The sequence below is a fragment of the Lolium perenne genome, chromosome 3 (assembly GCF_019359855.2).
Source record: "Lolium perenne isolate Kyuss_39 chromosome 3, Kyuss_2.0, whole genome shotgun sequence".
Lineage (NCBI taxonomy): Eukaryota > Viridiplantae > Streptophyta > Magnoliopsida > Poales > Poaceae > Lolium > Lolium perenne.
The window spans coordinates 7,218,783-7,232,715 of record NC_067246.2 but is presented as its reverse complement, the minus strand read 5'-3'; the positions used below and the strand labels follow the sequence as shown (position 1 = coordinate 7,232,715).

Sequence of the window (13,933 nt, the reverse complement as noted above, 5' to 3'; positions counted from 1 at the left end):
AACTGAACCTCAAAACACAGGGAAAGAAAAATGCAGAGCAAAGACGATGACAACTCTGGAGCCCAAAGGAGCATTTCCGTGCACGCTGTATAAACATGCCTGATAACACTCCCAGCCGAGATACAGATATAGAATGGACTGATTGCTCATGGTATTTATCGGTATCTATATTGAAGTCTGGGTTGAAGGAAAGATCTGACACCTTCTTCCAATTCCAGTCGCTCCCAGTATTCAGTATCATCCATCCATAGAACCTTCAGACTTTGTGGCAAGCTGACCATGTCAAAAGGAAGCTTATTCAGCTTTGGACAACGTACAATATCCAGCACCTCTAGGGATGGGAATGTCACATCGGGATCTGCAATAGTGACCAGCGATTTGCAGGCAAAAAGAACAAGGTGCTTGAGGCAAGGAAATGTCTGGGAACTCTCTTGTCCACTCCACATGTTGTCAACATGATATCTTGTAAAAGCCTTCCGCATGCTATCACTGAATGATACTTCGAGTTTTTCAAGGCAAGGCAGATACATCGCCCAAGACAGGTGCTCTAGCTTGTTGCAACTTGACACTGTCAAACAAGTGAGTCTTGGAAATACAGATGTTGGAGATGTTCCCATCCATTTTACTGTTGTCAATGCTTTCAAATGAATCATGGTCAGGTTACTGAGAATACCAAAACTGTAGGATTGTTGTTCAGGCCTCTGTATTAATGTTATATCTGTCACACACTTGTTGTGTCGAATATCCAGTTCATACAAGGTCGTTTATGCAAAGTCCAATGATAAAATATCATAGAGATGGAATTCCTTCTCTTCAGCAGATGTTCTATCCAGCCTTAAAGACCGAATGGGTAGGTCAGCCGCATCATGAAGTGATGTCCATGCACTCAAAAGTCCTATCGATATAACAACAACTTTCAAGTGATTCAGTGTGGCCAACTCTCTATATACATTAGATCTAATACAATCAGAAACCCACCCAAGTTCCAGGTGTATTATTTCCAATGCTTCAAGTCTAGATATGACCTCCTTTGGTATTATTTTTATGGCATTGCCTTGCAGGTACAGGAACTTGAGCTTAATGAGGTTTTCAAAGCTGTGAGGCACTTCCTGTATCCCCTCATTAAATGACAAATTGAGATGTATCAATTCTACCAGGCGACATAAGCTTTCAGGTATCCCCTTGAGTTTATTATTTCTCAAGTCCAGATATGTCAATTTAGCACAATTCACAAGTACTCCACCTATTACTGTTTCATCCAACATATTTTCTCGAAGGCACAAGACCCTCAGTTTCAGCGGATCACCAACAGAAGGAAATTTTGTCATCTTGTTGAACATTAATGAGATGTATTCTGCACTATAAGGGATGCTAAAATTTTCATCTGGGCCAACTCCTGCATGGACAAACCAATTGCCATTGTTCTTACCACAGCCACAAGAGATCCATAAACACATATCACGAATCACATCATGTAGTTTGACATGATAATTCGATTCTCCAGCGCACTCTACCAGACATGCACCTGTAAGGTCGCTCATCAGACTATAAGCTTTTGTGTAGGGACTTTGTATGTCCCCCACATCCACTAGACCTAAGCCAATCCAGCATTGAGCGAGCTGTTCCCTCAGAATCACATGATCCTCTGGCCACAGTGCACAAGTCAAGAAACAATTCTTCAGTCTCTCGCTTTTCAAGTTATCATAGCTAAACATGATCTTTCTGAAAACTTCTTCCTCCATCTTCAGCATGAATTTTTCATATGTTGGATGGCAGAATCCCATTGATCCGGATGAAATTTACCATACATTGCCCTTCCCACAGTTACCAAAGCTAAAGGCAAGCCCTTCATTTCAGTCACAAGTATTCTCGCACGATCTTCAATACCACGAGAAAAAAGGGTTTGGTCTCCGACCTTCTCTCTGAATAGCTTCCATGCCTCATTTTCATGCAGATATGGAACTTTAATTTGTTTTTTGACCTCCATCCCACCACAAACGGATGTAAATCTTGTTGTGAGCACAACTTTTCTCTTGAGTTTGCTCAAAGGTTCAATTCCAAGGGGAAGTGGTAAGCCAACTGCTTCTAGATCAATTCTTTCCCAAAGGTCATCCAACAGTACAAGGAAGCTTTTATTCTCTAGGAAGCCACGGATCATGGCACTTTGGGTTCCCTCATTACCATCCCCTTTCTGTTTTAGCTCATCTAAAATTTGTGTTTGGACCTTTAACACTGAACACTCCTTGGAGGCTGTCACCCATATAACAATCATTCTTCCTCTGAAAAAGCTCCGGATTTTTTTTCAGAAGATGTGTTTTTCCCACTCCACCTGGACCCCATATTCCAATTACTCCCAACATAGGATCATCCTCAATGAGACAGAGAGTGTCTTCTATCTTCACGGCATAAAAGAAATACATAGGTTAGTAGTCAGAAAATGGGTTTATGACCAGCTATAGATTCCTAGAAAATTTGAGTTTTCACACAAGTCAACACTTACCGAACGTGACCTAGAAAATTTACTAGTTGCATCATCTGTAGCAACTTTCCAGGAACGTGCATCCGTTGTTCCACGCATTGATCTCCCATAACGCACCAGTTCTGATGGCAGGCCATTTATTGCCCGTACCAGGTCAGTAGCATATGGCCCGATGTTGGGATCAGAATAAATATCCCCTGGATAACTTAGGCTCTGTTTAAATAGCTCACGCGCTTCCCCCTCTTGTAAAATAGGTAGTTCAATATGTCTATTCACACCCATCAGATTACCTACAAATCTGTATCCAGACAGTGACATGATTACCACTTTCCTCCTCTTCTCTCCGACAAATCCAAGAGGATATGGAATACCAACCGCTTCAAGGTCCAGATTCTGACGTAGGTCATCCACAATCACCAGGAAACTTGTGTTCTCGAGCTTTTCACGTATCATGGTGGCTCGGGTTGCCTTAATACCATCTTGCCTAATACCGAGCCTGCCTATGATTTCAGATTGAATATTTGTTACCGAGCAATCACTGGGGCTTGGAACAAAGATAACAAAATCGAAGAGACTCTGTTCAAGAAATGAATTGTTGATATGCTTGAGGAGATTCGTGTTATCATCTCTGTCTGGACCCCATATTCCAACTATCCCCTCATTGGGATCATTGCTCACGATGAACAGGAGAGTAACCCTGAGAATAACCCATCTGCTTGGTGGTATTGGAGCAGGGTCTACAGACATACGCTCAACACGACGTGGATCTGGCGCACGTGTGATATTATTATCACCTGGTACACTACCGAGAAGTGATTTCACCTCTTCCAGTTCCTCAACCGCTCGCTTATTGATCTTATAGTTTCTCGAGCAATTTGGGGAGCAGCACCCACACAATCGGTACCTCTGAGTGTACCGCAGACGGTTTGCCGCTTCATTAGATACAACTCTATCCGTTGATTCCAGCCATAATCTTGTCTGTTCTCTTAGCACGGCGTCCAAGGAATGCCCATTAGCTTGAAACGTCTCTTGGACCCCTGCCCGCCTGCGTATCAAATCCTCAGTTTTTATCATGTGCACCCTTACGCTTGTGCCAGCGGTGCAGCAATACAATACATGTTTATAGAATGAACTTATGATCGTGTTGATAGTAGGTCCGCACCAACCACCACAAGGCGCTACTACTTCCATTTTAACTGAAGAAGAGGCACTGCAGGACAAATGGTGTGGCTCAGTTATCGATTATACAAAGAAAAACGACCAATCAATAAACGCTATAAAAAAAGTCCAATGATAAAATATCATAGAGGTGGATGAATTCCTTTTTTTGGGCAGATGGTACCAGACTTAAGGACCGGATGGGTAGGTCAGCCGCATCATGAAGTGATGTCCATGCATCCGAAAGTTCTACTGATGTATCAACAACTTTCAAGTGATTCAGTGTGCCCAACTCTCTAAATACATTAGATCTGATAGAATTAGACACCCACATAAGATCCACGTGTACTATTACCAATGCTTCAAGTCTAGATATGACCTCCTTTGGTATTATTTTTATTTGACTGCCCTTCAGGTACAGGAACTTGAGCTTAATGAGGTTTCCAAAGCTGTGGGGCACTTCCTCTATACCCCAGTTATGTGACAAATCGAGATGTATCAATTCTGTCAGGTGACATAAGCTTTCAGGTATCCCTTTGAGTCTATTATGGCTCAAGTCCAGATATGTGAGTTTAGCGCAATTCACAAGTACTCCACCTATTATTGTTTCATCCAACGCATTTTCTTGAAGGCACAAGACCCTCAGTTTCAGCGGATTACCAACATCACCAACAGAAGGAAGTTTTGTCATCCCGTTGAACATTAATGAGATGTATTCTGCACTACTCCAAGGGATGCTAATTTTTTTATCTGGGCCAACCTCTGCACGTACAAAAAAGTTGTCATTGTTCTTACCACAGCCACAAGAGATCCATAAAGACATATCACGAATCACATCATGTAGTTTGACACGATTATTCGATTCTCCACAGCCCTCTAACAAACATGCACCTGTAAGGTCACCCATTAGACTATAAGCTTTTGTGTAGGGACTTTGTATGTCCCCCACATCCACTAGACCTATGCCAATCCAGCATTGAGCAAGCTCTTCCCTGCGAATCTCATGATCCTCTGGCCACAGTGCACAAGTCAAGAAACATTTCTTCAGCCTCTCACTTTTCAAGTTATCATAGCTAAACATGATCTTTCTGAAAACTTCTTCCTCCATTTTCAGTGGGTCTTCATTTGTGTCAATGCAGCATGACTTTTTCATATGTTGGATGGCAGAATCCCATTGATCCGGACGAAATTTTCCATACATTGCCCTTCCCACAGTTACCAAAGCTAAAGGCAAGCCCTTCATTTCAGTCACAAGTATTCTTGCGCGATCTTCAATACAAGGAGAAAAAATAGTTTGGTCTCCGACCTTCTCTCTGAATAGCTCCCATGCCTCAATATCCTGCAGATATGGAACTTGAATCTGTTTTTTCACCTCCATCCCACCACAAACGGATGTAAATCTTGTTGTGAGCACAACTTTTCTCTTGAGTTTGCTCAAAGGTTCAATTCCAAGGGGAAGTGGTAAGCCAACTGCTTCCAGATCAATTCTTTCCCAAAGGTCATCCAACAGTAACATAAAGCTTTTATTCTCCAGAAAGTCATGAATTATACCATGTTGGTTTCCCACATTACCATCACCTTTCAGTTTCAGCTCATCCAAAATTTGAGTTTGGACCTTCGACACTGAACACTGGCTGGAGGCTGTCACCCATATAACCGTCATCCTTCCTCTGAAAAAGCCTTGGATTTTTTTCAGAAGATGTGTTTTTCCCACTCCACCTGGACCCCAGATTCCAATTACACCCAACATGGGATCATCCTCAATGAGACGGAGAGTGTCTTCTATCTTCAAGGCATAAAAAAACAGACATAGGTTAGTACTCAGAAAACGGGTTTATGACCAGCTATAGATTCCAAGAAAATTTGAGTTTTTACACAAATCAACACTTACCGAACGCGACCTAGAAAATTTACTTGCTGCATCATCTATAGCACCTTTCCAGGACCTTGCATCCATTATTCGATGCATTGCCTTCCCATAACGTACCAGTTCCGATGGCAGACCATTTATTGCCCGTACCAGATTAGTAGCATGTGGCCCGATGTTGGGATCAGAATAAAGATCCCCTTGGCAATTTATTGACTGTCTAAATAGCTCGCGCGCTTCCTCCTCTTGCAAAATAGGCATTGCAATATCTTTGTTCACACCCATCAGATTACCTACGGATCTATATCCTGATAGTGACATGATTACCATTTTCCTCTTCTTCTCTCCCACGAATCCAAGAGGATATGGAATGCCAATCGCTCGAAGGTCCAGATTCTGATGGAGGTCATCCACAATCAGTAGGAAATTTTTGTTCTCGAGTTGTTCACGTATCCTGGTGGCTCGAGTTGCCACATTACCATCCTGCTTCATACCTAGCCTGCTTATGATTTCAGATTGAATATTTGTTACCGAGCAATCGTTGGGGCTTGGAACAAAGATAACAAAATCAAAGAGACTTTGTTGAAGAAATGAATTGTTGATCTTCTTGACGAGATTTGTGTTATCATCTTTGTCTGGACCCCATATTCCAACTATCTGCTCATTGGGATCATTGCTCTGAATGAACCGGAGAACATCCACGAGAATAACCTCTCGGCTTCGCGGCATTGGAGCAGGTACTACGAGCATATTCTCGACAGCACATGCATCTGGCGCACGTGTGATATTATTATCACCTGGTACACTAACGAGAAGTGATTTCACATCTTCCAGTTCCTCAACTGCTCGCTTACTGATCTGGTAGTTTCCAAAGCAATTTGGGGAGAAGCACCCACGAAATCGGTACCTCTGAGTGTATCGCATGTGGTTTGCCGCTTCGTTAGATACAACTCTATCCGTTGATTCCAGCCATAATCTTGCCTGTTCTGTTGGCACGGCATCCAACAAATGCATGTTACCTCGAATCTTCTCTCGGACGCCTGCCTGTTTGAGTTTCAGAGCATCAGTTTCTCTCTTGTGGTCCCTCACGTTTTTGCCAGCGGTGAAGCAATACAATACATGTTTATAGAATGGACTTATGATCGTGTTGATAGTAGCTCCGCACCAACCACCACAAGGCGCTACTACTTCCATTTTAACTGAAGAAGAGGCACTACATGACAAATGGTGTGGCTCAGTTATCGATTATACAAAGAAAAACGACCAATCAATAAATGCTATAAAAATATGGAAACAACATTGAATGGAAAATAAAGGCAGGCTTACATTATGGTGCAACATGCTAAACCAAAGGTACTCAATTTAAAAAATTCATTTCCTCCATACGTTTTATAGTGGAAATGAGAACATGGAAAGTCGTTAGGTATTTATAAAGCTGGAACCTATAAACAAGAAAAATAAATAGATAACTGAAAACTGTAAAGAAAAGATAGGACGTGCGTATGCATGCCAGTAGATCACAGGAAAATAGAGGTAGTGGTTGTCTGAAGTACTGTGCTGATTTCCTTGAACTTAAGACATTAAACACCAACTGACTGAAAGCAGTAAACATGCTCTGCATCAACCAGTACCAAATCAAAGAATTTTTTCTGATCTTAACATCGGGGGACAAAGGCATAAAAAATGATGTCACACCAAAATCATAATCGCCTCAAAACGCGGTGCCATGAAACCGGTTCAGGCCTTAGGGGTTACTAAATCCAGTATCAAGCAAATGCAAAACATCAACATGACACTTTGCCGTTCTAAACAATTGGAAGCAGAGACGGCAAATTCTCCAGCTTTAATTCTCAAAAGGCAAGACAGTACAAACTACTAGCTGTTTAGGCCCCAAGCTCCGATCAAATTCATGGTGCAAGCCTATACAGCAGCCTACAATATATCTCTAGGGATATGCCCTGCCAAAAAAGGGCTGCATATGAGACTAGCACTATGCATTCAGTGAGAAACAAAATTCAGTGAGACATCAGCATATTCAGTTAAACTTGATAAGTCCACATCCTGCACCATATCTACAAGGTCGGTATGCCTCAACCCCAGCACGTAGCAGCAACAGATTAACATGAGCAAGACTACCAATGCATGGAAGGAACATCATAGCGAAAATGCAAATCTGGTAGCACAGACAAAACGAGAACAAGGAAATAGCAACTGTTAACAACAGAAGCTTACATAATCTGCTCCGATTCAGGCTGGTAGGTGTCGATGCGGAAATCAATCAAATAGAGGCAAGCTGTCGCTGGGCGCAAGAATTCTCCAGGCGGGCGGCGCGGAGAACGTCTCCCGGCGGTGTTTATCTGCCGAGAAGGGCGAGAAGGTGCTGACGGCCCCGCAGTGCTACCACCACATGTTCGCCACCTCCGCAGCTACTGGTTGTTTTGGCTCTAACCTCCCCGAAGGGCGGCACGGTGCGGTTAACGTACAAGGTTGGCGGATAGTGTCGCCGAGCCGGCGAGTAAGAAATCCTATGGCGGCGAGGAGAGGAGAGGGACAATGTGCGGAGGGATTCACCGGAGACGGAGAGAAGTGCACGGCGTGAGACAGGAAGATTCGCGGAAGATAATACTATGGTCATATCGAATTGTCCCAACTGCTGAAAAGGATGATCGAACATCTACAGTAATTTAATATTGTTATTATTATAAGTAGCTGTCCATGTCTCCTACGTCGCATCTGAAATAATCAACGCTGTTAGATGGAAACGTATGCTCTCCGTAGAGTAGCAGTTGGGAAGGATTAGTCCATGAGCGCTAGTTGCTGATTAGTATACCTCTGAATCTGGTAGCTTAAGCGTATTCGTCCCCGATCTATAATTGATGCTAGTATATCAAACTATTACCTACCAATCAGTATTGTGCATTGGCGACAGCATGTGACCGTGAGCGCTAGTAAACAACCCATATGTCCTATTCATTGGGTACTTCTTTTAGTTGGGTACCTAGCTCGGATCTCAGCAGCAACACAGTTAAGTTAATCGGAAGATTGCCCACAATTAGAGTGGGGAAAATGAAATTCAGTTTCAGCTGCTGGGTCATTTCTCAAATCCGTATTCCTCTTTTTAATAAGTCAATTATAACTAGCTGTCCATGTCTCCTATACGTGGCATCTGAAATAATAAACGCTGTTAGATGGAAATGTATGCTCTCCGTAGAGTAGCAGTTGGGAAGAATTAGAGCATCTCCAGTCGAGTCTCTCAAAGCGTCTCCCAAACAACGCAGGATCGAGCGTTTTGGGGACGTTTTTTCTTTGTGTCGTGTTTGGGGGATGTCGCTGCCCAGTCACGTCCCCCAAACAAATATTTAGATTTTTTTTAAATTTAATCGAAAATAGTCGAATTCATTCAAACTTACTATATATTACATGGATTTGAACCGAATTCGATGAAATTTAAACCTAAACCCTAATCTAGTTGAACTTGCGACGCCCAGAGGAGTCTAGTACTGGTGGAAGTTGTACATGTCATCGTCGACGGCGTGCTTCTTGCCGTGATTATCGGGCTCGTCCTTCACCGCGCTGTTGGGTCCAGCTTCGTCGTCGTTGGTGAGGTCGACGAGTTCCATCCCAGCGTTGCGGATGGACATGGCGATCGCCGTGTCGACGTCACCCCTCCAGGCGTCTTTGTCGTTCAAGGACGCCACGAACACCGCGTGCAGCCCTAGGCAATCCTCTGGGTCATCGCTGCTGGCGATGATGCGCTGCCGCCGCTCGTACTCCGCCACCTTCGCGGCTTCCTCGGCCTCCTGCTCCTCCTTCACCTCCGGCTTCAGAACAAGGAGGGCGGGCGCCACCGGCGCGCCTCTGCTGCTATCGCGCTGGTTAGAGAAAAGAGCGTCTGGCGGCGGGAAGTGGCGGGAGGACGCGATGTGGCGTGAGACTTTCAATGGGTCAATGACGCGTCGGGCCCGCCACTCCGCGCCTCGCTTCTCGCTCTGTCTGGCGCGCCCAGAGCGTCCCCTGTGGAGCGAGGATGGGCTCGGAGCGCCGGACAGCGTATTGGGTCACGCCGGACGGAAGAGGCATTTGGGGCGTGCGACTAGGATCGAAAAATGTCCGACGCGCCCTAAAAATCTTTGGAAGACGCTTTGGGGGACGCGAGTAGAGATGCTCTTATTTTTATGACGCTAGTTGCTGATTAGTATACCTCTGAATCTGGTAGCTTAAGCGTTTTGGTATCTCATCAATAATTGATGCTAGTATATCAGACTATTACCTACCAATCAGTATTGTGCATTGGCGAGCAGCATGCGACAGTGACGGGCAGCAAAAATATTGCCTGCTTGCCATTGTTAACTCCACATTGCCGGCCGATCCACATGTATTGCTGCCGTTCAACTGCCAGATGCTCTAATGTCCAGCAAGTAATTTACGGGATGTGGAAAGCTACCAATAATAATCTAAAATGTAGTCCAGCAAGTATAATAAGATCGAGGAAATTCATTTGGTCTAATTTGAAGGCCAATGTTCCAAACATCCATGACACATCAGGCTTCTAAAATTTTGCTACTACTAATAAATACCCTCACACTAAAGCGGTAGGTTTTTTTTCCGAGTACCCGCGGAAGAACTGGGCGTTTTTTATTGATCTTAGAAGTAGAAATTTTAATCCAGTTTGTAAGGGAAATCGAATCAAAAAGCTTTCAACGAACAACCCACACCCAGAACAAGTACACACACCTTGCCCAACATCTGACCAAGAATGCACAGACCGGGACACACGGCTCAAGATTGTGTCACAACTGAAACAAGATAATTTAGAGCAAACCCTAGCTCCAGGACGACACACGTTGACGTACAGCCCACCCATAGCACCTAGAAGATTGGCGAGCGGACAACAGGACCTTGCCGGACGTGAGGATAGCGTCATCCAAGAAACGCTAGTGCCAGTGTACACTGCGCCCAAGACGCCCACGTTCCAAGTAGCAGCCAACCTTGACATGCTGATGCGCCGCCGCTGCCTGAACCAGCAAGTTGGGTCTAGGGTTTTCCCTGATGCTCAGGAGGGGGCATGGTGAGATGGCCTAGACGATGCCTTTAAGAAGGTGACGACGCCCACAGGTGTCACCGTCATACTACACTAGCATAGGGATTTCTCCTAGCCCTTCCACTGGGCCCATATTCCACACTAGGAACCAAAAGCCTGACATGACACCAAGAGAAACCAACACTTGTCACCGACGAGGGAGGCGGCGACCACCTATAGAGCTTCATCCCGGCTAGCCCCGAACTCCTGCCGTCCATCCTTCCACTTCCCCACGCTAGTGGACAGACAAAACAGCCCCGAACGACCTCCAGCCCGAGGGAAGCTAGCGCACCGGAGCAAAGCCACAGTGAGGCGACGCACAACCCTGGACGGACCAAGGTTAGGCCCTCACGCTTGATGCCAGCACCTCCCCATCGCGCCAGCCCCCAGCAGATCCCTGCCGACATCGGCCTAGAAAGGGATAGAGTGAGTTTCCCACCTTAAGGGGGCAAAATGGTGTTCTAAACTTGACGAGGACGGCAAAGTTAGCTAAATCAACAAGAATTAGAGTTCTAGTGATAATTATTCTTCATAAAATCCAAACCATGGGGGTGCTAAGCCCCCTTCGTCCCTCCTATCTCCGTCCATGGGCCCGGATCAAGCCCGGAATGGGCCCAAATCGGGCCTTGCCGCTTCCACGGCGAACCTCACTAGGGGGGCCTCGCTGCCTCGCCCACGCGCAGAACCACGCCGAGGCCCAGCCGCAACCCTGCTCCACCTCGCATAACCTCCACACCACTCAACTTCGCGCGAAGACAAGCGGCCGGGGGTGCTTCCGACATTCTCCTCCGTCTTTGATGGCCGGGTGCCGCCACTGCCGTCGACGGTGGCTTTTCGGCTAGGATTTTGGTCGCCTCTGGAGTCGCTCGCATGAGCGACCCGGAAGGCACGGTTCCTAGAGGTGCGCTCAATGTGCTATGTTGTCAAATCTGTAATACTGATATCCAATTCCCCCTAATTTCCTCTGAAATAGAATTTCTTAGTTTCTGTGGTTCGGATTTAATTTGCCCCTCCGGTGTTAAAAACTTGTACTAGTCATACCATCTATCTAGACTGATCAGTTGCTATGCGTTGTCATTCTGCAATTTTGAGGCCAAATTGAACAACTTTGGGTGATCTGCAAGTTGCGAGTCTTTGATCATTTGATTTTGATTGATCGTTTATTTTGTGGTTCTCCCATTCCTTTGGTCTTGCTAATGCCTTCACCATTTCTTGTGGATAGTATTTGGTCTGAACAATGATGACAAACATGAACACAACACACTATCTTTCGGGACTGATTAGTGCATTCCATATGTCATGGTGTCAAATCTGCAAATCTGATGTTCAAAGTAGAAATTTTGTTTTTTTTTGTTTCAGAGTCGTTCTTCAGTGTTGAAATTCCATTTCAGCGCAGTTGTTCATGCTTGTCCGGTGATGAAAAATATTCTAATCATATCATCATTGGGGCTGATTAGTCGGTATGCGGCTATGCTTTTATTCTATAGCTCTGGGACCAAATTGAAAAACTTTTTGGTTCTCTTAAATAAATTGTCTATCGGTACTAAATATATTTTGGTTACGGCGACTGTGGCGATGGTTCTTGGCATGATCAATATACTGCGAGCACGCGGGGTGGGCATGAAAGGCTGAAACACCGGGGTTCCTGCCTCACTTGCTTTTGGTTTAGAAGATGGTGTGGTGGGTGTGGAATGGTTGATGGGGCGGTGGGGAGGAATTTTGGTGCCAAATTGAACATATTTTTTCTTTCTTATAGCATCTATCTATTAGTATATAATATTTGTTGGGTCTTGTGGTTGGTTAGAATGTGTTTGCATATGATAACCTATGTGAAAGTTTTCCATCTTTGGGGACTGATTGGCTTATTGGCCATGCTGTCATTTCCAGAATCCCGAGGTCCTGATTTCGTGCATCCCGAAATTCTCAATTCACTCTTTTTTTTTGTCTCTTTTTTTAAGTTTGTTTGTTCTCTTATCTTTTTTAGCAGTTGCTCCTTTATTTTTGTTTGGGATCTCTGTTATTGTTATTGTATTCGAGCTATCTATCTGTACTCCTGGAGCTTTGCGGAAAACATGTTGATGCTCTTTAGGTCCATTGCCGTCAAATCTGCAATTCTGACATATTTGACATTAGATTTCAGAAATCAAATCCTGATGGTTTGATTAGATAGGTGACATTTATGAGTGGCTACTTATTTGATAACATTTTTCTATTTTCAACTGGTTTATGCGGGAAGGTGGTTGATACATTATTTCGCAGCATAGACACTGATTTGAGAAAACAACAAAATAGTCACACCGTCTTCATGTCAGGTCCAAATACAAATTTGCTTTGGTAATTCACACATGATGCCCACGAACATGCAACATCCAAGTTTAGTTGTTCTTCATTCTCAATCAAGTTGATTCATTCATGACTAGCTCTCTTTTTTATTTGTTACCAAAACACGTTGTTCTGCGACTCTCTGCAGGGCTTGACCTTTGCGTTTTATCTTGTTGAAAAGATAGAAGTTTTTGTTACATGCCTACTAGCAGGAGCGGGATACAAGATAGAAGTTAACTAATGCACATCCCTCCTCGAAATAGGCTTTCACCCCGCTTTATAAATAAAGCAACCACATCCATACAAGGTTCAGATACAAGACCACGAGAACCCCACACACAACAACAGTCTGCTGGGGCAACAGCACAACATGCCCAAACGAACTAGAAAAGCGATACAACCCCAAAGAGAAGGGTCACTCAGAGGCTGGACGACGTAAAAAGGCGACGGGCAGCCGCAAGAAGATCCTCCAACATGCCGTCCAGGCGCTCCCTGTCCCGCTGCCTACACAACGGGTACCACTGCTGCAACAAAGCCAAGAAAGAATATAAGGAGTCAGAAGCGCGTCGAGGGAGGATACGCTCAATGACCATCTTATTACGCACAGTCCATAGAGTCCAGGTTAAGGCCGCGAACACCAGCCAGAAGAGGCGCCTCCTCCTTCCGGTGTTGTTCGCGTGGGCCTCAATAAACTCACCGAGGACTGAGGCCTGCCACTCAGGCCCCAGCGCCTCCTGGAGGAAGCTCCAGAGGAAGCGGGCCGCAGGGCAAGAGAACATTATGTGGGTCGTCGTCTCCGGGACCGCACACAATGGACAAAGCCCGTCGCCCGGCCCGTGCCTCTTCGCAACCTCCACCCCAGAGGGAAGGCGATCCCTAAGCAGCTGCCATATGAAAATCTTCGTCTTAAGCGGGATGGGTGCTTTGAAAAGGGGAGCCGTCCAAGGCAACGGGGGGCCCCTAAACAAGGCCCTATACGCAGTCCGCACAGAGAACGAACCAGAGGGCGACAGGCGCCAAGAAGGCG

At 45.1% G+C, this 13,933-nt stretch overlaps 2 protein-coding genes and 1 non-coding gene across 3 annotated transcripts; 1 reads left to right on the top strand and 2 right to left on the bottom strand.

Annotated features, from left to right (window-relative positions):
- Nucleotides 1-54: 54 nt before the first annotated feature.
- On the bottom strand, nt 55-1,840 carry LOC139838359 (probable disease resistance protein At1g15890). The gene has a single exon (XM_071827775.1). It carries the CDS (start codon nt 1,782-1,784, stop codon nt 765-767), a length of 1,020 nt encoding a protein of 339 aa, XP_071683876.1. The 5' UTR covers nt 1,785-1,840; the 3' UTR covers nt 55-764.
- A 1,391-nt stretch (nt 1,841-3,231) lies between these two features.
- On the bottom strand, nt 3,232-8,090 carry LOC127325644 (probable disease resistance protein At1g61300). Its single transcript, XM_051352452.2, has 3 exons — nt 7,737-8,090; nt 5,529-6,717; nt 3,232-5,423 (listed from the first exon to the last, which is right to left on the bottom strand). Exons 2-3 carry the CDS (start codon nt 6,696-6,698, stop codon nt 3,744-3,746), a joined length of 2,850 nt encoding a protein of 949 aa, XP_051208412.1. The 5' UTR covers nt 6,699-6,717; nt 7,737-8,090; the 3' UTR covers nt 3,232-3,743.
- A 3,726-nt stretch (nt 8,091-11,816) lies between these two features.
- Nucleotides 11,817-11,912, top strand: LOC127325646 (small nucleolar RNA SNORD96 family). The gene has a single exon (XR_007867319.1). It is a non-coding gene; the product is annotated as a small nucleolar RNA SNORD96 family (small nucleolar RNA).
- The last annotated feature ends 2,021 nt before the right edge of the window (nt 11,913-13,933 follow it).